The sequence below is a fragment of the Gambusia affinis genome, linkage group LG14, assembly GCF_019740435.1.
Source record: "Gambusia affinis linkage group LG14, SWU_Gaff_1.0, whole genome shotgun sequence".
In the NCBI taxonomy this organism is placed as follows: Eukaryota; Metazoa; Chordata; class Actinopteri; order Cyprinodontiformes; family Poeciliidae; genus Gambusia; species Gambusia affinis.
In genome coordinates, this window is record NC_057881.1 from 14,648,587 (window position 1) to 14,674,700 (window position 26,114).

The 26,114-nt window shown below is 41.8% G+C and overlaps 1 protein-coding gene across 4 annotated transcripts in view; it reads left to right on the plus strand.

Moving 5' to 3' along the window:
- Positions 1-26,114, plus strand: part of pum1 (pumilio RNA-binding family member 1) — a 30,694-nt gene continuing 4,580 nt past the window's right edge. Inside the window, exons 1-21 of one of the 4 annotated variants that reach the window (XM_044138650.1) lie at positions 1-135; positions 6,926-7,098; positions 9,262-9,384; positions 9,986-10,054; positions 10,613-10,718; positions 12,083-12,276; positions 12,375-12,547; positions 12,636-12,900; positions 12,981-13,074; positions 14,428-14,526; positions 14,658-14,800; positions 15,129-15,267; positions 15,439-15,573; positions 15,880-16,179; positions 17,784-18,026; positions 18,965-19,235; positions 20,507-20,636; positions 21,635-21,769; positions 22,323-22,460; positions 23,709-23,834; positions 24,019-24,140. In XM_044138650.1, coding sequence (XP_043994585.1) covers positions 6,937-7,098; positions 9,262-9,384; positions 9,986-10,054; positions 10,613-10,718; positions 12,083-12,276; positions 12,375-12,547; positions 12,636-12,900; positions 12,981-13,074; positions 14,428-14,526; positions 14,658-14,800; positions 15,129-15,267; positions 15,439-15,573; positions 15,880-16,179; positions 17,784-18,026; positions 18,965-19,235; positions 20,507-20,636; positions 21,635-21,769; positions 22,323-22,460; positions 23,709-23,834; positions 24,019-24,140 — 3,167 coding nt within the window. In that variant the 5' untranslated portion in view covers positions 1-135; positions 6,926-6,936. Of the gene's footprint in view, positions 140-1,881; positions 1,899-6,925; positions 7,099-9,261; positions 9,385-9,985; positions 10,055-10,612; positions 10,719-12,082; positions 12,277-12,374; positions 12,548-12,635; positions 12,901-12,980; positions 13,075-14,427; positions 14,527-14,657; positions 14,801-15,128; positions 15,268-15,438; positions 15,574-15,879; positions 16,180-17,783; positions 18,027-18,964; positions 19,236-20,506; positions 20,637-21,634; positions 21,770-22,322; positions 22,461-23,708; positions 23,835-24,018; positions 24,141-26,114 lie in introns of those variants that run through there. The other 3 variants (XM_044138653.1, XM_044138651.1, XM_044138652.1) reach the window with 3 other exon arrangements.

The following is a 26,114-nucleotide window of genomic DNA, read 5'->3' on the forward strand; positions in this document are numbered from 1 at the left end:
GGTCCCTCTCATCCCTTCCCGTCATGCGGCGCTGCTGCCTGCTCCTCCGTCGAGCCGCCATGTTGTCGGAGTGAAAGCCCGGGGTGTCAGAGAGAAACTGGGGCCGAAATCCGCGACCATCCACCCTCTCCGCCGGTAGGTATCTCCTTGACTCTCTCCACTGTTTCTCCAGACTTTAGTTATCTACGTCCCGATGCAGATATTGCAGCTTTAGTGGGCCAGGAAGTGGTGAAATAAGAAGATTTTGTGAAGCTGGAGCGGCAGTGCACCTTTCTGCTGCCTGGCTCCTTCCTCCCCTTGTGTCGGTCTTCCGCTCCAGACAGTTTTCGGGCCTTTGTTAGCATCCGCGTCAGCTTTATCTACCCAGACAACTGGGTCGCCAGACACGTAAAACCCCTCGGGTGTTTATCTATAACATAATTATGAAGCCGTGAAGCTACAGAGGCTGTTAAAATCATTGCTAGAAGCCCGTGTTTGCAACCGGTTGGAGCTTGTAACGGGAGGCCGTGTTATTGTTGGTAGACACGGGCAGTGAACCCTCCGTAACTCACGGATAACCGACGTGAACGAAGGCCAGTGCATGAAAAGAAACCCTGGAAAGCGTGAAGCTTTTTCAGCCTGCATCTACGGTTTCTGTTTGGTTGGTGTGTGCGCCGGGGTGGCCTGTGTGTGGAGCCACCAAACAGTAGCTGTTGTTAGCCGCAGGTCGGGATTGTCACACCCCTGTCTGTGCCCGGAATGCGGTGGATTGAACCCGGTTATTGAATGATTAACCCCGCTGGACTGGGAACCTCTGCCCGTTTCCGGGTGCCGGGGTGAACTGAGAGCACACCGAGCCGTGTGCGCTGGATTTCCGGGTGTTTAGAGAACTGGAATGAAGAGCTAGCATTTCCTTGTTGCTGAATGAAGAGTGCAACAGGAAAACAAAGGCTGCACTCGGTTTGTGAATGACCAGTTGGCAGGCTGGTTTGTTTTTAGCTGCTGGAGGTGTTTAGCCGGCTGGTTTGTGGCTATATGTTTGAGGGTGGTTATAGTTGTCTAAGCTGTGTGTGTCCAGAGGACCCAAAGTGTCAGACAGGCTCACACAAAGGTAATTACTATATATGGATGAGTTTAAAAAGGACTGCTTGTCACTTCTTCTTGGCCTGTAGGGACACTAATGTGAGATTAGAGCCTGTTGGATAGGGAGAGGTTGTAAAACACAAATTATTCTCCTGCTGGACACCACTAGTGCTGTCATGACCTGTACAGCATCTTGCAAGAGTAGCCATACTCCTTTATCTTTTTTCACATTTTGTTACGGTTCAAATATCAACTTTATAATATTTTATTGGGATTTTATATGTTAGACTGACACAAAGTAGTGCATAACTGTGAAGTTGACTTAAAACATGCACTTAAAAATTGTGAATGATGTATTTTGCTTATACAGTGGGGGCTAAACAATATTAGAGAAACAAGCAATATGCAGTAATATCACTTAGAATAAACACATAATGAATGTCACCAAATGCACTGCAGTCACAGACAGCCTGGAACACTTGGCACTTAAATAATTAGCGAACATTTACTGTGGTTCTAGCAGTTCTTCACTTGCGATAATACAATATTATTTACAGTTGTGCAGCCATACTGTGTCAAAGCAGTTTTCTGGGGTTTGTTTTGACCAGCTTAAAAATGTTTGACCACTATCCCACTCAAAAATACCTCCAGCTCAGTCAGAGTGGAGAGTCTCTGTGAAGATGAATTTTCCAATCTTACCACAAATTTTGGATTGGATTTGAGTGTGAGTTTGATTGAAGCCACTACGTTGTAACGCCGGCTCTTATGTTTAGGTTCGTGGTCCTGCTGGAAGGTGAACCTTTGCCCCGACATCGAGTCTTTGAAGTCTCTTCCAGGTTTTATTGTCTACACTGTATTTAGCTACACCCATCTGCCCTCATCACTTTCCATGTACTTGCTGAAAAACTACATCCCCACTAAGGCGCTGTACAGTACATCTCAACTAAATCATAATAGGGATGTCAAACACAACGCTAATCGCGATATTTACCAATATTCTCAGCATCACTGAGGTAAATTGTCCAAATTATTTGAAAATCAAGTGTAATTTTTCCTTCTACTTCAGTTACCTACTACTTTGTTTTGGTGAGTCACATAAAAATGCAACTAAAATCCATTACATTTTGTGGATGGAATGTAAAAAAAAATCCGAATAGGGTTCTAGACGTACAAAAACGGTGCGCGTCACTGTGTCTGCAACCATAACTCGCACGTGTTTCTTCAGATTTAAAACTGCATTTAATCACCACACGGCCTTCACTCTTTCCCCTGATTAAGTAACCAGGCCACCTCTGACCTTTTCAAAAAGACAGCCACCAGTTTGGCTCCATATCTTGCAAATAAAGCGAGTAGTCTCGCTCTTGCGTGCACACATTCTTGGATAGCGTTATTTCCCCCCCCCCCCCCCAAAATAGTTTCATTTGCGCAATATGCTGAGTGGCGAGTTTATTTGGTACAAATAGATAAGGCAAACAGATTTGACAGTTATTCTGCTTGAGAGAGCTGTTCACTGTACTTTGGAGGCACTGACCTTTGCTTTTCCTGTTATTCCCGTGCTGAAAGAAATAAACAGAAAAACTGAAGACGGAAGAATTGCTTTTAAACAAATAACAACAAAAAAAGTTGTTGTAATCTTACATGTGATTACTCTTGTGGTGGCACTAAAAAGCAAAGTCTCTGAAATGGTTGGTAATATTTATCTCCAGCTATTTCTCACCACAAACTGTTCTTTGGATTAGTTTCATAACTAAAGCTTTTCAGCTGACAGCACTATGAGGACCAGAAACCAAAAAACTAATCAGTGACTTAGGGCATATCATGTATGAAGCAAATAATTGTTGTAACATGTAAATAATTGTATAACTGTAGACTCAATCTGTTGTCTTTAGTCACGGATTTTAGATTAGATGTAGTTAAGGGATTATGTACCTACTGTCACCTTTTTAAATAAGTTTGTGTCATCTTGTGGCTAAAATTAATCTTCAATAGCAAGTTGATCCCTTTAATCATTTGACTTCATTATCCTGTGACGCTAACGTTAAGCTAACTTTGATATTAGCTGGACTTCTTTGGGAAACCTTTGACTTGACCGCTAATTTTATTTGTTTCGAAAGTACATTATTGGTCAAAGTGTAGACGAAAAATGTCAAAACATTCAAAGGCCAAAGAAAAACCTATTTCTAATAAGCATCTTGAGGCCTCCAAGAACTTTTGGGAAAAAATTTCTGTCAGCTGCTGAGACAAGAATGAAACATTTTGATGTTAGTTTTTCTGGAATAAAACTGGAATGCCAGAAAAGGAGCAGCATACTCACAGTAAAAAATGGTGGTGGCAGTGTTATGGTCTGGGACCTCGATGAATTAGCCTTTATTAATAAAACCATCATCTCTAAAGCATAAACAAGAATTTTTGGCTTTTGGTTCATTATGTAACTCAAGCACACTTTATTCATGCAGCAGGGCAATGGTCCAATCCACACGAGTTCACCTCTTGCTGGCTCAAAAGGAAGGTTTTGGAGTGGCCTAGTCAAAGTTTGGACTTAAAATCCATCTGAGATGCTGTTACAGGACATTAAACAAGACTGTTTTTTCTCTAAAACCCTCATTGTGGATGGATTAAAACTGTTCTGTAAAGAAGAGTGGGACTGCGGACTCTCTCACTTCCATTTTGTCAGAAAATGCCTGGTGGTAGTTGTTCCTGCCTGTGGGATCACAGCCAGTTTGGTTTTGGGGGCAGTTTCCTTTTTATATAGAGACCTTACATTCTACATCGGCTCTTTTTCTAACCCAGATGCTAAATGATTATTGTTGCATCTGGGTTCCTAAAGCCCTGCGTGACTGCCATAACCGATGTTTGTGTTAGTGGTAGAATCAATGTCCAGGGTGGGCCTCCTCTGTCTTTCATTATTGTGCAGATGTACTAGTAAAATTATTTTGGCAATGCTTTTTATGCAAACACCTTTTAAATCAAACGTGCACCTGGAGCCCAATAAAATCAGTTTATTTCTTCATTTTGGTTCCCCTTTAGTTTAATTATTTTTTTCATCACGTGGAGAAATCCCAAATCATGAATTGAGAGCAAATTTGACACTTAAATGAAAACCGCAAAAAATAATGGATTTTATAGGGCTTGGCTAATCTGGTTCACATTTGCCCAAATCTTCCTCTGGTCTGGAAAAATGTTGGTCACAGTGATTATGACAGTAAAGCTCTCAGTTTTATGCGTCTAACCTTTTCATTATCATATTATTCTTTCATTTGCTGTCATTGGGCCACATTTCAAAGAATTAATCTTATATGGAAAACATTACTTTTTTCCTTCCCCACATGTAGATGGTATAAAGTGGCTTAAAAAAACGCATTGGTCTCTTTAAACGTTAATTTATTCCTTTATTTTTCTGTGTGGACTTCTTTCCAACTAAAACCCACAGGGCATCTTGTATTTATGGTGTCGTTGAGCTGTAATATTCATCCCATTATTTCTGTTGTTCATGTTCCAGTCCTGATGTACATCATCAGTTTTTATCTGATTTGTAGCTTCCGATCTAAACTAAACCAAACAAGAATTTGACTGTTTAAGTCACCTCAGCCGTATTTAATCCTCTCCACCTTCTAATCAAAATAACTCGGCCTGACCAAACCTGACCAATCCGGACTGTGAATTACAGTACATTACACACAGCGAGAGTCTTTAACAAACACTTTGAGATTTGTGATGCATCCATACGTGAAGATGGTAAACAAGACTTATTCTCAATCCACTGGGATTTACCTATTTTATTGATAAATTATTGAAATAGTTTTATTATCCAGCACTAGCACATTGTTTAATGAGTGCAAACTATAAGTGAACAACAACCACATCCATGAAAATGTCCATCTGGTAAAGCCTGCACTGTTTTAACTGGAGAAACATCACTGTTGAATTGTAGGGATGCAACGATCCATTTTTTTATTATTTTATTGCCAATACCGATATTTGTTTGTTTAAGGTTCCTCAGTTATTCCAAACATTACAATTAAATCATTGCTTTCAGACATTGCAAAAAGACAAAATTAAATTAAACACAAAATTCAAATCAACTGCTTCATCAGCTATAGCATCTCACAAACATTATGAAAAAACATAGCAAAATACATTACCACACAAACAATTTCAGCAACATCAAAACTAAACTAAAAACAAATGATGACAAACTTCAAATATAAATTCATTTAAAAAAAATGCAGACATTAAAAAAACCCTAGTAAAATAAATAAACTGCTTAGCCTGGCGGGGCCGCAAATAAAGCCTGGTGGACCGCCAGGCTTAATAATACACCGGGGGAAACCCTGAGATACTTGAATACCTCCTTAACCCTCCAGTTATGAGGCACGGTGGTGAAACCTTAAGCTGCTGCTGCGCAACCTACTCAACAGGTTGTTGCTAAGTAACCACAAGTTGCTCAACAGGTTGTTGCGAGGTAACCAAAGAGTGAGTGAATTAGTTGATGCCACCGTGAGAAGTTGAGCAGCTAAAGCTTTTTCCTCTGCCTACATCCCCCAGAATGCTGTGCGATTCCGGATCAGAGTTCAGTGAAATTATTAAATATTCTGTCGCACGTATTACCTATTAATATTGATCATGTGTCTATTGACTGGCTGCTTTGTACACGTCAGCCTGTAACTGAAAAGTCTGTGAATTTTCGCAAATAACTAATAATATACAAATAATTTGGAGTTACGGTTCACCGAAATAATACTGAACTACTAATAGTTGGGGATCTACTCTACACCCCTTTACAGAACTAAACTTGTGAAATTGCTGATATGTCTTTTCAGCTGACTACTGTATCTTTCAAACAGCGCTTTCAAGCCGAACCTAAAATTTGTGGAGCTGAAAGTATCCCACACTTTATTTATTTATTTTTCATCCAGCTCTGGCTCCAGCCCTGAAGCAGCGAACAAGCCTCATTAAGAGCTGGAGGCAGACTCATATTGACCAACGACAAATAAAAATGTTGCCAGCATCATGTTGGAAATTTTTGTTGTTGGTGTTTTTTTTTTAACCGCTCCAGGGGGTCTTTTTGTGGGCTCTAGTGTCCCTTATATGAAGGTAGGCTAACAGGAAAGGGGAAGAGGGGGCAAGACATGCGGCAAACATCGCCGGGTCTGGGAGTCGAACCCTTGACAGCCTCCGAGCGTGGGTCGCACCACGGCACGCCCCATCATGTTGCAAATCTGTGTGATTTTCAATTTTAGTCTGACTAATTGAAGATAAAAACAAAAAGCTGTTTTATCACTGTAATATAATGAGCTACTTTCCTCTGTGCTGTTTGTTTTAATACAACCTGCCATGCGGTCATTTTTGGCCAGCAAAGCACAGAAAACTGCTTTTCCCTGAATTTATGAATGCAGCTCTCCAATCCAGGTACAAAATTAGTCGACTTCTGTGGACGGGCATCTCTAATTCCCATTTATAGTCTGTTTATGATTATTGATCTGAGGTCGGAAATGCCAGTCTGCATTGTAAAGAGCTTTGCCAGTATTTGTATACTAAGACATCTGTTTTAAAGTGATATTGATTGAAAATATATAGACTTATATTGATAAACTGCCTTTAATATCAGTTTCTCTAATGAAATACAGAATTACTAAATAAAATTTTAATAGTTTCACTTTGGGTTGAAATACAACAACTGTTTTTTGTTCAGCTGCTCCGAATTTCCGGGTTGGCCTTTGTAGCAGCCTATAAATCAGTAGGAATCATCTTAAACTTCTCTGGACGGATCAAATGTGTGTTTCTACAACCTATTGAACCAGTCTGCAATAATCGTCTTCTAACACGTGTGTGTCTGTGTGTGTGTGTGTCTCTATCTGAACAGGCTGTGGTGGAATGAGCAGTGTGTGTGTGTTGAAGAGGAAAGCAGTGCTCTGGCAGGATTCATTCAGCCCCCACCATAGAAGTACATCTCCCAGCATGCCTGTGGTGCTGAGTAGCGGAGGACATGCCCCCCCAACTGGACAGACCCCTCAGGCCACACCCCCCAGTCAGCAGGTAATGCCCACCACTCTGATTCCTCTCTGCTTTGACTCATTCATAAATCAATGGATGCATCTGATTAAAAAGAAAGCGGGAAAGTTGAGCTTATTTACTTCCTTATGCATTTACATATTTATTCAGAGTCCAGTTTAGGACGTAAAGGTCACCTATTATGCTTCCCTGAACAGGTTAGGATAGGTCTATGGGCTAAACAAAACATGCTCTTCACATGGTTTGCACAAAATGATCTAAAATGAGACTAATGAGCTATTAGAATGAGCTGTTTTAGGACCTCTTGTCACTTTAAATTCCAAAAAGCTGCTGCTGCTGCGGCTGGCCACGCCCACCAACTCAACGTTTACGCTCGCAGGTGAAAATGGCTGGAAACAGAGGCACAATTATACAACTGTACATCTTTGAAAAGCATTAGTAGAACCTCCTGCACAACCAACAAGGACTCAGCAAGTGGTTTCTGAATGGTTAAGACAACATCAAGACAATTTGTCTTTTCCATCAGCCAAATGTGCTGGAGCTCTGCTGGGGTTGCTAGGTGATGGGATGGGATGACTCAACATTTACAAAACAGTCCCACAGCATTACAGATCCTTCATCAAGCAGTAAGATTTAGCAATAAGTGCATATTTTTATGATTACTAAAACTGAACACGAATTATGCCACACTATGCCACTTGATTAAAAACCAAATACATTAAGGTTTTCTCTAATGGAACTGAAAAATTATATTGCAACAAATGTGCTTCACTTCATGTTTTTTTGTTTTTTTGTAAACCTAATCCGTTCTGTGTGTCTGTCATTTTAAGATGCGTCTTATCTTTACAAACCACTTGCATCTTCTGTACTGCAATCAGCAATTAAATAAAAACATCTTTTAGAGACTTTTTCACAGTCAGTTTGTAGAAAATGTACTAAAAGTTTAGTTAATATTCTTCACTGTCTATATAACGAGCTGTAGAAACTGTTAGTATTACTTCACAAATGGATAAAGTAATACATAGATTACAAACATTTAGTTGTTTTCCCCAGGTTGGTTGAGGTGCTGCTGTGTAAGCAGCACAGTTTAGTTGCTCTGACAACCATAGCGACTGGTTGTCAGACAGGACAGTCAACATGCCAAAAATGTGTAGTAAAAACAAAAAAACAAAAAATACCTTTTGTAGTTGATGATCTAAGAAGTGGTTACCAGATCTGACTCTTGTTGCCTCAGTCCTGTGCTAGATGCCTTATTTGATCTGGTTTAATACTTTTAGGATATCTCATAAGAAGGAACCTACTTTCTTTTTTTAAAATAATAATATTAAACAGCTGTCACTGTAAGTCAAATTTTAATATCATTTTTTTGTGAGTAAGAGGATGATTAAGTCCATCTGTTTCCAGAGCTGTTTGACCACTTGTGGTGGCAGACATGTTTTTCAGGGGAATTCAGTGTTTACACTCAGAATGAGTAAGCGGGGAAGTCATCTTTCCTGTTATTTGGAAAAGTGCTCCTTTCTGTTAGTATGTGTCTAACTCTTATGCATCAGCATGCAGCCCTGGTCGGCTCATTGCGGGTTTAGATGATGCAAGCCCAGAAAATGTCAGTCTGTGGATGAATTTTTCCTCGGTTGACCCCGACTGATGATCGCAGGTCAAGTAATGAGAAATCTGGGGGACAGGTTGTTCATTAAATGCGTCAAAACCAAAAAAGTCTCAATTTTTTGGCCTGTAGAACATAATGAAACCCTTTCCTGTTCTTTATTTTAGCTTCAGTAAATCAGAGGAAGGTTAAGGTCATATGTTTTGATACATAAGTGGAAATAAACCTTTAATTCCTCCTTTGTGTCGTTTAGAAAATTTCTGCCTAGATCAAGGCTGTGATCGACATTTGATGCCCTCAATTGTTCAATGAGCACAAAGTTTACGCAACAAAATGTGTGTTTTGTAATTGATGAAACCTGAACTGGTTATTGACCGGTGAATATTTTTTGTCTGCCTGCCCCATAGTTATAGATATATATATAAAAAAAGTTCTGATCTTAAAATGCATTTCAGGATTTGAATTTTGCTAAATTTATTTTCTCTGGAGGCATATTCCACATGTTTGCGCTCACAGAAGCTCAGATTTCTGCCAATTTGATCACAATATGGCGGTAATAATCTCTGTCTGTGTTTTAACCGAAGGGTGTGGCGGGCGCTGGACGTTCCCAGGACGATGCCATGGTAGATTATTTCTTCCAGCGGCAGCATGGCGAGCAGCCTGGCAAACATCGCTGGCCCACTGGAGACAACATCCATGACAGTCAGGTGTGTACATATTTGATCGAATCTGTCTTTTTTTTTTTTTTTTTGTAACCAAGAAAAAAAATCACTTCTCTGGTTTCACAACAAAATGACTTGAGGAACATTAAGAAGGAAGTACTAGTTTACTGACCAAAAAAGTGTTTAGGTGGCATCTGTAGCCTGGATAACTGCATCAGAAGAAAGTTGCTTTTTTGGTGCAACGTGTGGCTCAGTGGGTAGAGGCTGTAGTCTTCATCATGGTTGTCTTCCTCCTCTTCTTTCTGCTCCCTTCCTGTCTACCTACTGCCAGAAAAATGAAAATAAAAAACATAGCCAGCTAAAAATATTATTAAAAAAAACAAAACAAACAAGAAGAAAGTTGTTTTTAGGAATGCAATTTGTCTCCCAAATGGTCTCTTCTATCAGAAGCGCTTCATGATTCTCCAGACAAAACAAAATCAACGTTCAGTGTGGCAGAAGAGAGCTGCAAAACGGGAACTTTTCATATGATTTCAGGCTTTAACCAGAGAGTAACTTTTTAAGAGGCTCTTTGGGAAGTACACATTTCCGTTGATTTTATGACTCTGTATTTTTTTTAGAATGTATTTATTGTTTTGATGTTCAGGTGCGGTCCATGTACGAGCTGAATCAGGACTTCCAGGCTCTCGCTTTAGAAGGACGATCGATGGGAGAGGTGAGTTAGGTCCAGGTTTCTGTACCTGTCTTCAGGCGACCCCAAACTGTCTGTGCACCTTTTGATTTCGGAAAGATCCTCTAGACAGAATTGTGGCTCATGTGATTTACACACATCTTAAAAGTAAAAGTCAATAAAATAAAAGTCATTCGTAAATTTGAAGTGTTTCTATCAGGATGAATTTTTATATCATTTGTTGTTTAAAATGTAAACTGTAAAAAGCACTTTTATTGCCTACAAACACAACATTTGTTCTCCTTTAAACAGAACATGTTTCACATATGCAGGTCACAGAGTTTCTCAAAACGTTTTTTCTCATGTAACTGAAATGTAGCAAAGATTTAATAACATAGTATATATCTGGGCTGCTGGTAAGATGCCAAAACCAAAATACTGTTTTAAAAAGAAAAAAAAAAAGTCATAATATGGGAAATCCAGGAAGATCAACCTGGATTTCTTTGACTCTTACAGCCCTTAGGGCAGACTTTTCTTTTACCTTTCTGCTCAAATGTCTTTTTAATTTTTACGTAACGCTTTTTTTCCCCTGTGTCTCTACAGCAGCTCCTAACTGGAAAGAAATTCTGGGAAGCAGATGACTCTGGGAAGGATGGACCAAAAGGGATCTTCTTGGACCAGTGGAGGGACAGTGCGTGGGGTGCCTCAGGTATTAAGCGGTCTGTTTTTTTTTGGTTTTTTTTGATACTGTGAAGAACAAAGCCATCGAAATTAAAGCAGAGGAACTGTCTTTCAAGACAGTTCCTTAATATGCAGAAACCACCTCTGACAGGGTTTTATTTTTAGATCCCTGTCTGAATCGAAAGATGACATCAAAGTGAAATCAAGCTAAATCCTGCTGCCTCACTTCAGCTCAGCGTAGTTATTTCTGTAGACATGACTAAAGATTTTTCTGCTTTCTTTGAAGCTCTGTGGCGCCACAGCAGAAAACATCCTCACTGTAGACGTTTCTGCAGGTTTTAACATGAGGCTGGGCGCATTTTTGGAAGTCCTCTGAAGATATTTTACAGGATGTTCATGTTTCAAAAGCAGAAAGGAAAAAAAAAATCGTGCATATATTAATTTCTATTAAAATGATTTTATGTCCTAATAAAAGCGCGTGATTAAAAGTGCTTCTCTGACTTGCGCCGTCTGTCTTTGGAATCCTTGGGAAGCGGTTGGAGCGCTATGGAGGCACGTCTCCTTCTGCATCCTGCTGAGCATGTCACAATAAGCAAAACGATCGATTAAAATGAGTGCAATAAAGAGAAGGTTGTTAAAGAGATGCTCCCCTTTAATATCGTTGAAAAGCCACCATTTGAAGGAGCTCAGTATGAAATAGTTAGTTTGCACTTCCAGCCACTTTTGCCTGTTTTCCCTGTCTAACCTGAACAGTTATGTTTTTAATTGCAATTTTGGCTACATCCATCTGTACACCGTGGCCCTTGAGGGGTCGGGAGGTGCTGGTGTTTATCTCCAGCTAACGTTCCGGACGGGACACACGACCACTCACACACACACTCACACCTAGGGAGAATTTAGAGAAACCAATTAACCTGACAGTCATGTTTTGGACTGTGGGAGGAAGCCGGAGAACCCGGAGAGAACCCACCATGCACAGGGAGAACATGCAAACTCCATGCAGAAAGTCCCCGGACCGGGAATCGAACCCAGGACCTTCTTGCTGCAATGCAGCAGCTCTCCCAACTGCGCCACTGTGCAGCCCATTTTGGATACTGTAATGTCATAATCCATTTTAATTATTGTTATTTTGGTTGGTTGTTTATTTTGGGTATTTCAAATGTTTTCCAGTTCCACTGTTAAATCTTCTTTAGAAATAAAGGTCTTTTTTTTTAATTATCTTTGAGAGTGTGTACTTTCATCAATATTTCATTATTGTCATATTAATTGAAAATGGTTTGAAGAGGTCAATATTATCATTTATCGCAATAATTTCTGGGACAATTTGCCGTCCAGCAGAAGTTATCGAGACAAACCTGCATTAATCCTGCGTCTCTGTCCCTTTTACGACAGATCACTCTGTGTCTCAGCCCATTATGGTGTCCCGTCGGCCGGGGCAGGGCTTCCACGGCGGGGGTGAAGTCGGGGTGGGATCGGTGATGTCCCCGCGTTCTGAAAGTGGTGGCCTGGGGGTGAGCATGGTGGAGTACGTCCTGTCGTCCTCACCGGCTGATAAGCTGGACCCCTGCCTCAGGAAAGGACCATATGTGAGCCCTTCAGCTTGATTACGTGAACACTCTTACAGATCTTGCGTGGATATTCTATATTGTGTTTATTATTTCCTCGTCCGCGTTCCGTGACGCAGGGACAGAGAGACGGAGAGGTGGAGGAAGAGAAGAGGGAGAAGCCGAAGACGACGTTCGAGGGAGAGAAGCTGAAAGAGCTAACGGAAAGTGAAAGCGACGTGATCAACGACGTCATCAACCCGAACGGGCTGCCCGTACAGAACGGCCTGGACGTCGACGTGAAGGAGTTCGGGTGAGAGACGCTGCGATCGGTCTCCTTAGAGCAGCGCTCGCTAGTCAGACGGGAAAACTGACCCAATGGCGTTCTCTCGTCCCCGCAGTCGTCCCCCTGGCAACATGCCTCCGCCTGGCCCCGAGGGCGACCTGCTGGGGGGCCCGGGAGGGGTTGGGGCCGAAGGTTTGACACCGCTAGGGGGCGGCGGAGGCCCCAAACCCCCTGACGACTTCTCCGGGGTGGACCAAGGAGGCGTCACCATGGACCCCATGGAGTCGGTGATGGAGCCGCTTCAGTTCGACTACAACTCTCAGATGCCCATGGACTCTGCACCCACTGTGGGCCTGTTTGACTACACTAACCAGCAGCAGGTAAAGGCTGCAGGCTGAGAGAAACACGATGGCTTTCTCCAGGCGCCTCAGTTGACGTTAAACTGCGATGATGTTCTCAGCTTTTTCAGAGAAACAACGCTCTGGCTGTGCAGCAGTTGACGGCCGCTCAGCAGCAACAGTACGCGTTGGCAGCTGCACAGCAGCCTCACATTGGTAAGTCTCATTTTACCTGTTCACACTGAAGCTGCACTGATTTTACCACTTTTTTAAACTGTTTATTTTGGTGTTTATATAACACCGTCTAACGGCGGTCCCAGCTGAATGAATGAAACTGTGACCTGTCCCTTTAACACATCACTCCACTGATGGTTGTTTTAATTATTATTATTTTTTTTTTTTCCCTTAACAAGTTCCCAAAATGCTGTCACACAATTTAAAAGCAGAGCGAGCTCCTCCAGAGCTCTTTAGCGACTGGTGTTGTCTGAAAGCTCGAGGAATAGGAAGTCCTCTGCCACTCAAATATTGATTCAATAGTGTTTCTGCTCGACTCACCACGTTTCATATCCGTTTCTCATAAAAATCACCTACTCTTACTTTTCCAGACACATGCCGATAGTATCTGGATAGCGCCTCGTCTGACAGAATTCAGTTTGACAAGAAATATTCTGGCTTTTCCAGTTTGATGACATAAAGCACCAAGCAACAAATACACAGCAATATTACACTTTGTTCAGGTCGTCTTCGATGAAGATGTTCCAACATCGTCTGCACAGTTATAAAATGCTGATGGCATAATGCTTAGTGAAAAGGTTATGAGTTTTTTTATTTTTTAACAATTTAAGGACTGTTTCACAGTTATTCTTAAAATCATTCATATATTCTACTTTTTTTGCAAAGGTAAGACGAGGCGAAACCAATTTGTTTATTTGTAATGTAGAATAAGAAAAGATTTTGGTGAAGATGAATGTTGCTGTATGATATCTTACAGGAGCTTAATATAATAAATATACAGGTATAACTTTTTTTCAGTTTGACATTGAGTAAAAATTAGATATTTGTTAATATTTATAAAGTCAGACATATTTTGACCTTGCAATTGGGGTTAGAATTTAATAAGCTTTGTCTTCTTCCTACTCCTCTTTGAACTGGATATGAAAGTTTTTGTGTTTGACTAATATTTTGTTTTCTTATTTTCCCTTTTCCGCTGACATTTTGCATGTTCAAAATAACTACAAAGTTCAAGTGACCAATCGGTTTCACCTCCTGAGAGAATGTTATTTTATCCTAATAAATTTAGTAAAGCTGATTTTAATTCTTCAGGCTTTTCTTCCAGCTGTGTTTTATTACTTTGCGTTAGCTTCATAACCTCCCTATGCATGAAGCTTGAACATTGTGCCGAACACTTTGAGTTGCAAAACATGGATTGTGATGAACATATTTGCATCAACAGTCAAATCAATATAGGGATGTAAGGGAAACGCTACCAATGAGACGTTTACTGGCTGGTGCCGATTTCTTTTAAAGTGTGAACTGCTTCATACTCATCGTTTCATTTTCCTGTTTTAGGTCTCGCCCCAGCATTTGTACCCAATCCTTACATCATCAGCGCCGCTCCTCCAGGGACGGACCCCTACGCAGCGGGACTGGCAGCAGCAGCTACTCTCGGTCAGACGCGGCTCGCTGCACCGATCTTTAACCAACAATCCCTTTAGTGCTAAATGTTTGTTTTAATTTCTGTTTGTTCAGCTTCATAAGCAGAGCCACCGCTAACCTCTCTGCTCTCGCGTTTCCTGCAGGTCCTGCAGTGATGCCTCCCCAGTACTACGGCGTGACCCCGTGGGGGGTCTATCCTGCCAACCTCTTCCAGCAGCAGGCTGCTGCAGCCAACAGTTCGGCCAATCAGCAGGCGGCAGGACAGGGTCAGCAGAACCAGCAGCAGGTCAGTTTTCTAAAACAACAGCCGGCTGCAAGTGATTCTCTCACAGCTCCTGTTTAGTGATTAAAATGCTTGACGAGATGGAAAATTGTAATTTTCACAGAATAAAAGAAATTAAAGAAATTAAATTTTTCTTTCAGTGCCAGCTCCATTCTCCTTTAACTGTTTAACTTACAGATTTATTCTCTTCAACATATTTCCATTTTATAGACATTTACGCATCTTTGTAGTGTACACATGTAGCTTTTCTGAGCTTTTAGTATTTTATTTACTTCTTGAGTCCAGATCTCGCTCTTTTTCTGGTAACATTTTATGTGTGATTTTTGTGAAGGTGATGCGAGCTGGAGGAAACCAGCGTCCGTTGACCCCCAGCCAGGGTCAGCAGGGTCAGCAGAACGATCAGCTGGTTGCCGCGGCAGCGGTAAATTCAGCGCTTGCCTTTGGGCAGGGGTTAGCAGCAGGCGTCCCCGGTTAGTACAACATTCCTCAAATGGCTTCTATTGCTGCGGAAGCTAGTTTCTGCAGATGTATTCGCCCTTACAGTACTGTTATGCAAATGCGGTGATTAGGGATGTTCAAACGAGGAGTTTTTCACTTCATATAACGAAGGAGCCATGCTGGGTCTGCTCTCCGTTTCTCAGGATACCCGGTCCTGGCACCGGCGGCCTACTACGACCAGACGGGGGCGCTGGTGGTCAACACCGGAGCCAGGAGCGGACCGGTCCGCCTCATGGCCCCTGCCTCCGTCATCATCTCCCCCTCTGCGGCACAAGCAGGTAGCGTGGAGTTTGACTGTAAGCGCATGAAAGCGAGCTCAGCTCAAACACAAAGCAGCAGATCATAAACACGTTGTGAACGTCGAACTCAACCTGAGGTTGCAATTAGGGGATTATGAGATTTTATCTTCTGGTGCGTTAGTAGATTCCCCCCCGCCCCCATAAGTCAGTTCTGCTCAGTCACAATGTGATTTGGTTTGTGTTTTGATGCACCAGCCACACAAATGAAGCACAAGGGTACACAAATAAGCTTTTAATTTATTGTTAAATCCCTTCTTTATCTACCCTGTGTCGCTTCTCTTCCAGTCGCAGCTGCAGCAGCGTCAGCCGGAGGTGCCAACGGGGGCTTGGGCGGCGGAGCGAACGGTCCGTTTCGTGCCATGACATCCCAGCAGCCTCAGCAGCAGGGCGGCCCTGGCGGCGCACTGGGAGGAAACTCCTTCTACGGCTCCTCGTCCCTCAGCTCCTCCTCCCAGAGCTCCTCTCTGTTCTCACAAGGCTCAGGCCAGCCGGGACCCGGGTCGGCCTCGCTGGGCTTCAGCCAGCCCACCTCTTCCTCGCTCGGCGCCACTCTGGGAGCCACGCTGGGAGGTTTTGGCACCGCAGGTGAGATTAGATTGTCCACATTTACAGAGTCTTTCACATGCATTGCTGCACTTTGAACCTTTTTCCACATTCTGCCACAAATGTCATCGTATTTAAAGTTTTTCTGCAAAAAAAAAGCAACACAAAGTAGGGAAATAACTTGGGTTGAAGGGGAAAACATTCCTGGATTTCATGTTTTTTTTCCACATGCAAAATGGGAAAAGTGAGACAAACAATTATTTAATGACCCTTATGTTCCTAAATAAAATCCTCCTGGCTACCAATTGCTTTTGAAAGTCATCTAATTAGTAAATAACATTATGTTGCTTTTAAGTTAAACTCAGCATAGTAGCTATCAGAAATTCAGTTTAAACTTTTAAACTGTAGAAAACGCAGCAAACAAACATAAGAAAGCACTCTGACCTGCACAATAAAGCTAACATTTCATATGATTCTTAGCATGGTGTTGGTAGCACTGTGCTGTGGAAATGCTTTTCCTTACTAGATAAGGACACAAGGCTGGAAGAAAATCTTTTTTTGTGGTGCAAAAACTGACCTTCCTGCAGGAAAAATAAAACATTCAGTCAGAGCTGCAGTGGTTTGAAATGAAGGATGTTTATGTGTTACGATGGCCCAGTCATAGTTTCATTTAAAATGCACTTTTAAGCATTTTATAGGTGAATAAAAAAATGATGAAAACTACATCATTTTTCTACATGTTAAAACTATGTATTGCTTTGTGTCGGTCTGTCACATAAAATCGTAAACTTAAAACAAAGTGGTTGTAACGTGATAAATGCAGAAAAGTTCAAGAGGTGTGCACACTTATGCAACAGAATTTTTAGAAATAGAAAACAGTTTTTGTTTAAATTTGAAGTGCTCAATATGAAATGAAGAAAAAGCTATCAGAAGTCAAAAAAAGTTTAGACCAATTCTCCTAATGAACATATTTTATTGTGTTTTTAAGGAGAAGTAAGTGTCACAGGTCACACAGGAGTGTTCAAGATTCAGAAAATCGTACTAAAGTTAGAGCATCACTACTTCAACATGTTTTTACTCAAGTAAAAGTAGCCATCCAAGACATTAATCAAGTAAGAATAAAAAAATATTTAGTAAAAAGTCTACGGAAGTACCATTTAATATTTACAAATTACATAATCGGATGGAACAAAATATAAATTGAAGTGGAAGTTTGGGTATTTTAAGGATGAAAATGACAATTTATATAAGTAACAAAATCAGGCAAAAGAACATTTTTGAAAATCGGTTTCTTTCAATAAAAACACATATGAAACTTTAACAAAAACTGCATGTCTGTGTCTGGGGAAATTTTGGTTAAAACATAATGGATTTTCATTTAGTGGGTAGGGAAAATTTTACTCAAGTAAGAGTAGCAATACTTCACAATAATATTATATTATAATAATAAAAGTACTGCCTAGTAAAAATACTCCTTAAAGTTTTTTTTTGTTGTTGTTTTTTTTTAAAGTAACTTAAGTGAATGTAATTACTTAAGTTATTACATTAAATCTGCCAGGCTTTCTTCCCTTGCAGCTGTGAACAAACCACACAGCTGATTGATGATCCCAGCTCAGATGGTGATGATAGATGTTGTCTCCCTCTAGTGGCCAACTCTAGTGGTGGCAGTGGCTCCAGGCGGGACTCCCTGACGGGCAACAGCGAGCTGTACAAGCGCACCCCATCCAGTCTCACTCCCATCGGTCACGGGGGCTTCTACAATGGCACCCTGGGCTTCAGCCCATCCCCCGGCCCGGTGGGCATGCCGCTCCCCAACCAGGGGCCGTCCCACTCCCTCACACCCCCACCCTCGCTGTCCAATCACAGCTCCTCGTCCAACCTCAATCTCGGTAAGTGCCTTTGATTTTATTTACCTTAAAGCATTTAAAAGCGAGCCTCTAAATGAGCTTTGACTCGGTTAACAATCTCTTCCAAACCAACTAATAAAAAGATGGCCGTCTTTTCTTCTGTGATGTTAGGAGCTACTCACCACTGAGACTCGTTTTGGTCTGATTGACGTCTGACAAATTAAAACAGAACTCGGTCATCTGCACTCTGGTGAAATGCCAGCCGAACTGACAGCCTCATTATGGTTTAATTATCACCCTGATTGATTACCTAACTCCATTATTTCTCAAGTGTTTTCCGCTGTGGCGTAGCAGCCATTTAGCAGCATTAAAGGTCATGTTTTGCAGGAAGTAAATAGGCCCATGTTTTGGGTGTGACTCATTTCCAAGCTTGAACCAAACCTTAAACATGTGGTGCAGATGTTTCTGGATGTTTACACGTGAATGTAGATTTGTGTACACAGTCCCTTGTAGTCACATAAGTGTTTGTACAGTAAGGGAGAGTACAGTTAATCTGCAGATGAACTGGTTTAATCAGCAGGGCTGTATGAGAGACTTTAGATGTGTTTTGTTAGGATATCCTTAGCTTTGAAGCAGACAGGAACACTGGAAATCCTCTTTTTATGAAGATATTTCTTCCCCAGTCAAGGCATGTTGAAGGTTGTGCTGCCATCCAGTGCCCTGTCTCAGTGCTGCAGAGCTCAGTTTTCATTTTTATGATATAACGTCTAACACAGCAATAAAATTCATTTTAAGAAATTAATTTGATCAGAATCTTGCTGCATAAATTTGAAAGTTCATTCTATCCAAGAGCCCTTTGTTTGCCCTTTTCTTGTTTTCACGGAAGATTTTACATTCCTGTAGATATAAATCACAATTTCCCGGCTCGCATGAAGCCTGTCGTTGAAACCATGACGACCTTGACTGCGTCTGACCCACAGGAGGCCTGACTAACGGCAGCGGCCGCTTCATCTCGGCGGCCCCGGGAGCAGAGGCCAAGTACCGCAGCGCAGCCAGCTCCGGCTCTTCCCTCTTCTCGCCCAGCAGCCAGCTCTTCCCGTCGTCACGGCTACGCTACGGCATGTCTGACGTGATGCCTTCGGGCAGGAGCCGCCTGCTGGAGGACTTCAGGAACAACCGCTACCCTAACCTGCAGCTCCGAGACATCGCCGGGCACATCATGGAGTTCAGCCAGGACCAGCACGGCAGCAGGTACTCGGCGTTTAACGCCTGTGTCCTAATCTTAGGTGATCACTGGACCCTGTGAGTCACCATAACAAAAAAAACATTGAATTCATTCTTCTTACAAATATTTATATGAGCCACTAAATCTCTGTTTATTCCTCGGAGGAAAGGCGGCTGCTATTCCAGCTGTCTTACAGACTGAAATTGACGTCCGAAACATCAGTAACAGCTGATTCTGTGATCGATTTTAAATGAATCCAGTGAAAATGAAAACAGATTTTAAGCAATAAAATTCTAACTGAATATACAATCTAACTCGTGCAATGTTCCTTTGACACAGAATTAAAATAAATAAAAATTCTGGGAGACATTTATTGTTTGTGTTTCAAAACAAGCAAACCCATTCGAACAGTACACTTTAACATTTCAAATTTTTATAAATAGGTGTTTTTAGCATCGACTTTCTTAATGAAACGCACCCTTTTTACATCTATATTTGAAAAAACACGCTGCTGTTTTTCCTGATGCAGTGAGAGTTTAGAATGTCAGGGACTGCAGATAGAAATGAACTCTGAGAGCTTTAATCTGGTATAAAACTTTCATTTCCTGACCAACTGGTTAAACTAAAATGCTTTGTACTTTTAAATGACTCGTTTACAACCTGAGTAGAAGCAAATAAGACTGTAACACCGGTGGGCATAATTCAGGTGCATTCAGTTTATGCCGTCATAAAGTCTATACTACAATTAACAGCTGAATTATCTGGTATCCTCTCTGTTCTTTGTGAGGGTTGTTTATAATTTGTTGCCGTGGAAACCACCCTCCTTGTTTTAGGGCCAGTTTTAACCAGTGAGGCTGAGCTTTCCACTGAGATGAACTATTTATAACCCAAAGCGTCCAGGCCTCTCATTCCAGAACCTTTTCTCTCCTCTGGATCGCTGTCTGTTTTTCATCCTTGCCTGGTATCCATCATTTCACCTCCCAGCCTGCTGCTCAGCTCCTTCATCTCCCTCTTTATTCGCTCTTCCCACTCTGAAATTCATCTCATATTGTCTGGCTGCTCCCTCAGGTTAAAGATATAGGAGCCGTTTCTGTCTCCCTTTATTGCTCTGCCGGTTTTATTTGTTTCCGCTGCCAAGCAAACTTTTGTAAATCCTCTCGATGCGCCGGGTGGATTTTCAGACATCTGTCTTTTTCCATCTTCCGAAGGCAAATGGAGAATTAAATATTGAGGAAGACAACAAGTACATCTGTGTTCATTTCCTTCTTCTGTTTCCCCCCCACCACCACTTTTAAAGGTTTATCCAGTTAAAATTGGAGCGAGCCAGTTCAGCCGAGCGCCAGCTCGTCTTCAGCGAGATCCTGCAGGCGGCCTATCAGCTCATGGTGGACGTGTTTGGAAACTACGTCATCCAGAAGTTCTTTGAGGTATGCAGAGATTGAGTTGGTGTGAAAATCAGACTCCTTCAGTTCTTCACTCGGGGTTTGTAAGGGTGCTTGAAATGTTTGAAAATGCTTCCATAAGGTGTTTCCAGGGCCTGGAAAGTACTTGATTTCTGTATAAAGTGATAATAATTTAAACTATTTAAGGATTTAATTTGAACAGGAAGGTCATTTAAATGAACACAAATTGCTCAATGAGTTATTGCTCTGTGCAACTGATATAATAGTGGTTTTATTTTTTATAAGTTGGTTATTAAAATTGGGATTTTTTTGTGTTTAATTTGTGAGACTTAAAAAAAATGTCACATTTTAGTTTACTCGCAATCTATGGATTATTCTGACAATCAAATTTTTAAAATGGGCACATTTTGCATATTTTTAATTTAAGCCTCTTTTACACACTATTAGATATGCATTAAAAGATGCAAACAAACAAATCATTTCCTTTTTAAAATAAGAAAACAAACATTGTATTGCCTAAAATACAATACCATAGTATTCCTTTAATGTACGCTTGATCTCATTTGTAGCAAAAGCGAATCTGCATCTTAAAAAAAGATTTTAAAAAATCCTTACATCAAAATGTGAAAAACTCTGATGTTTTTGCTGGGCTCAACATCAACACAGTGCAGGGCTGGTATGTTAATTATTATTTGGATAGCTACAGATGCTATAGAGATTTAGTTTTCATAGAATTTCAAACGGTCTCCATTTGAGGAGTTCTTGGCAGTTGCAAATGCAAAAATGTGTCTATTTTTTTGCAGAACGTTGTTTTTCCTGCAAATTGACTTTTTTGACTTAACTATTAATCAAATACAAAATCAGTTGACAATTACTTCAACAATCGATTCAGATTAATCGTTTTAGCCCTTTTTTTTTTTTTTTTGGAAAGCTTACCTTGAAAACAGCTTCTTTTGCTGTGGTGAAAGTTGAACGAACCTTGTTTGCGATAACGAAAAGTCACGGGTTGGTTTTCGTTTCAGTTTGGGAGCCTGGACCAGAAACTGGCTCTGGCCGAAAGAATCCGGGGTCACGTTCTGTCGCTGGCCCTGCAGATGTACGGCTGCAGGGTCATCCAGAAAGCCCTGGAGTTCATCCCCTCGGAGCAGCAGGTCATTGTAAGTACAGTCCCGCCCGTCTCACTGTGTTGCACTGAAACGGGGAGAGTGATTAATTTCCTGGTGCGCCAGAGTACCCATCATCCCCGCGCTGCTTCGTAAAGCTGCGAGGGTTCCTCGTAGATCTGTTAAAACGATGAAGAGGTGCGCCTCTCGCTTTGAAAGCGTGCTTCATCTTCAGTGTGGGGTTCTTGTTGGTGGAACAGCAGGCTCCCTGCATTCACACAAATAATGCCTCTGTTTATATGCAAATGCAGAACTGCAGGTAGGAAGACAAATAAGTCCATACAAGATGTAAATTTGCTCAAATCTTGTGTTTTTAGAAAAGTGTGTTGTGAGGAGGGGAGGCGGGGGGAAAAGCTACTATCAATCTTTCCTTAATGGACCCCAATAGATTTCCCAGTAGGGCATGTGTTAAAAGTCCAGGGTTATTTGTTGGGCACTGAGCCACACTGAGAGAATTTGCGAAATGCCTCCAGGAAATATTTGATTACTCACAATTACACGTCCCCTCCCCTCACATTCTTCCTCGCTCTCCGCCCCCCCCCTGCAGAGCGACATGGTGCGCGAGCTGGACGGCCATGTGCTGAAGTGCGTGAAGGACCAGAACGGGAACCACGTCGTGCAGAAGTGCATCGAATGCGTCCAGCCTCACGCGCTGCACTTCATCATCGAAGCCTTTAAGGGACAGGTGGGTCCCTGCTGCGCTCCGCCTCAAAGTCCTTCCTCGCTCAGTCACTAAAGCTTCCGGGGTTTGGCTGTCATCCAAACACACACACACACTCGCTCGTTGTTGCTGTTATATTGCCTGTCAAAACAAACATCAAGACGTTAATTGTTGTTTTATTAGAGACTGTTGGATTTCCTGCAACCCTTAAATAAAACTGACTTGAGAAGTCGCTTAATTTGGAAATAGAAACCCCGGTATGTGATTGAATCTCAGAGTAGATGCAGCTGCTCTGTTCACTTGAGGTTTATTGGAGAAGATTAGAGAACAGGGGGAAAGTAAGAGTAGCTTACGGAGCATTATCCCGAAATACAATCTACCGAGATGTTTCCATCCACCAAAACTTACAGGCAAGGATGTAATTAATCAGAGAAGCAGTGAAGAGGCCGAGAGCAACTGTTGGTTTTCCAGGAACCTGCAAAAATAGAAACATAACCAAACGCAATAAATGAAAAACAAACGCACACAATCAGAACCATTGATAAAAAAACATTAATAATGTTTTTATTATACACCTTTGAAATCTTTAAACAAAATTGCTCCTAAAAATATGAATTATCATAAAGGAAATCAATTAATCAGACAACTAATCGATTAATTGGTTAATTAGTTAATTAACCAATTAATCGTGACAGACTTAATCATGTGTCATTTTTGTTCCCAATTATATCAATGACAGTCTGCAGCTGTTACCTGTCAAAATGTGCATAAATCTAAGGGCTGTGAATACTTTTGGACCAGTTTGTCAACTACATGGTGCAGAAGATGATCAGGAACTGATTGAGTTTATATGAAAGCTTTCGGTCATGACAGTAAATGTCACTGACGTGTGTGGTGTCCCTTGTATGTGTGTGTGTGTGTGTGTGTGTTGTGTAACTGCATATGTTCTGCTTGGCTGCTGAGATTTGTTTACGTAGCTGGAAGTGGCGAAGGAATTTGCTTTCGCCTTCCCCTGTGCAGGGCCGGTGCTCAGGATGTGAAGGAACAGACTCAGATAAATCTGTTGCTGCAGCTCCTTTCTGCACCACGTGAAAATATTTTTAGAAAGAGAACATTAGTGCGGCGCTCACTCACCTCAGCCTTATCGTGTGTGTGTATGTGTGTGTGTGTGTGTGTGTGTGCGCGTGTGCGTGTGCGTGTATGTGTGTGTGCGTGTGCGTGTGTGTGTGTGTATGGGAAATGACTAACGGTGAATAATGACTCCCGTCGCAGGTCTTCGCCCTCTCTACTCACCCATATGGCTGCCGAGTCATCCAGCGTATTCTCGAACACTGCCTTCCCGAACAGACGCTGCCTATACTGGAGGAGCTCCATCAGCACACAGAGCAGCTAGTGCAGGTAAAACACACACACACACACACACACACACATATACAAACAACAAATGCTGTTCAGGGTGACTCCTCTCCTCGCTCTGAGCCTCCGGATTTTCAGAATCTGGCAGCGTCCGATGTGACGTTGGATCCCCCAGCTGTCCTCCTCGCATTTTGGTTGAAAGTGTGTGCGGTTTGGTTTGATTCAGGACCAGTATGGGAACTACGTCATCCAGCACGTTCTGGAGCACGGCCGGGCCGAGGATAAGAGCAAGATCGTGGCTGAAATAAGAGGCAACGTCCTGGGACTCAGCCAGCACAAGTTTGCCAGGTAAATTCCTCTCCCAGCACGTTTTCTGCACATTATTCCAGAAGGTTTTTGTTTTTTTTTCCTCCTCTCTTTTTTCTATAATGGCAGCCACACCTGAAAATGAGTTCTCTTTTCACCAGCCTGTTCTTTTTTTTTATTTTTTTATTTGGCCTGCAGGGTGTTATGTTGCTCTGCTGGGGCCTGTTACTCTGAATCAAACATCCACACGCTGTAGATCCTCTGCAGCACAAGTAGCACATTGAGTCAGCGGCTTTTAGTGTCTTAGTGTGTGTCTGCACATGACTGGATGTTTCCTTTGGCATGAGCTCAGCATGCATGTACCGGATAATAAATTAGAAGATTAAAACACAAAAATAAGTTTATCATTACGGCTTGCGACAGAGGAAAACCTTAAGTCTAGTCTTTCAGGGTATTGGGATAATAAATAAGAAGACTTTTAAAGAGATTTTAAAAGAGAAATGCTTTTTAGTCAGTAGTCATAATTTCTTTTTGTATGACTTTCAACATTTAATAGTTTATTGAATTCTATATTGTTTGTTACTATGCAATAGCCAGCCCCGCCCTCTCCTCACAACTCCTCGGGCTGACTACTGACCAGTTCTCTGTCTAACAGGTCCGGAAAATCTCTAAGACCTGGGTCTTACCCCGAACAAGATCTATAAGAGATAATCTATTTAAACTGGTGGCGAAAGGGATTCGTCTAGCTCTGACTACCTCCTATCCAGAAGTCATGACCCTTTTCAGTTAGGAAACAATCAACTGAGTAGCCTCACAGCTGCATAGCTTCAATAACCACTTCTGTTAACGGTAGTTCCCTTTCTAAAATTGTAACGAGCACTTGGTAACGGCTAGATAATATTTAGTGACTAAGATTTAAGTCCCAGGGTCATTATTTTACTCTCACCAAAGGAAAGTCTGAAGCCACCACATTACTAGAATCATGTATACTGAATTTACTATAAGTAGAAGAACTTTAATTCAAATGACTCAATTAATTTCAATGTCCACAACCTAATCAGAATTTTAAGATATATGTATTTATTAAGCAAGCTTTAGCAGGGAAAATGACAGGCATACAGAATTTACTTGAGACTACCATACAAAGAAAATCAATAAAATTTAGATCAATTCAACCTTTACCTAACAACCTCCCTACACTGTCATCTATCGGTTAAATGAGGCTTTGGGATGCGGCACAACTCATACCCATCGGTGGAACTAGATCTCGGCAACAGAAGTCCTTGTAGTCCTTGGTCAGAGTCTTTCCCTTGAAACATAAACTCTCCTTGGACCCGAAACAAAATGAACTGTCTGCTTCGTCCAGCCGAACAGCTCTTGGTCGATCCTGTGACTTTTGTTCAGTTCCCCAAGTCCATTGCGATGTAATTTGAGATTGTTGGGTCGAGAGCAGAGTGTAGCAGAGCCAATGAGGAACCAAGGCAGTGGGTCGGTGGATCTCGCCCTTTGGTCCGGCGTGAGGAGCTCCGTTGTCCTCCTTGTGAGGCGCTTTTCTTGGTTCCAGGGTGTAGTCCTCTGCTGGTCTTCTTGCCGCTCTTGTGTCGAGTCTCAGCGCCGGGGACGAAGAACATCATATCACCTCGGTCTCATGGTTTTATACTTTTCTGCACTTGTGGGCATGTATCACAGATAGAGAGAGAGAGAGAGAGACCAGGGGTGCTGCCTGCATTTGCCCGCCTATTCAACCAGGCCCCAATCGTCAACTCAGATCTCTGTCTTAGGGACTGTTGAAGACTGCGCAATAACGTACCTGTGACATTTATAACTTGGGTCACATCAACCTGATTGCGAACTAATGCAGTTGTGACACTAATGCACTTGTGACACTTGTGACCTGGGTCACATCAACCCGGTCACGTAGGACACGACCCCTTTTTCCGAGAAGTCAGATTCTGAGTGACACCCACACCTTGCCATTCCTCACATAGAACATCAATTCATTGCATTTCAGCAACC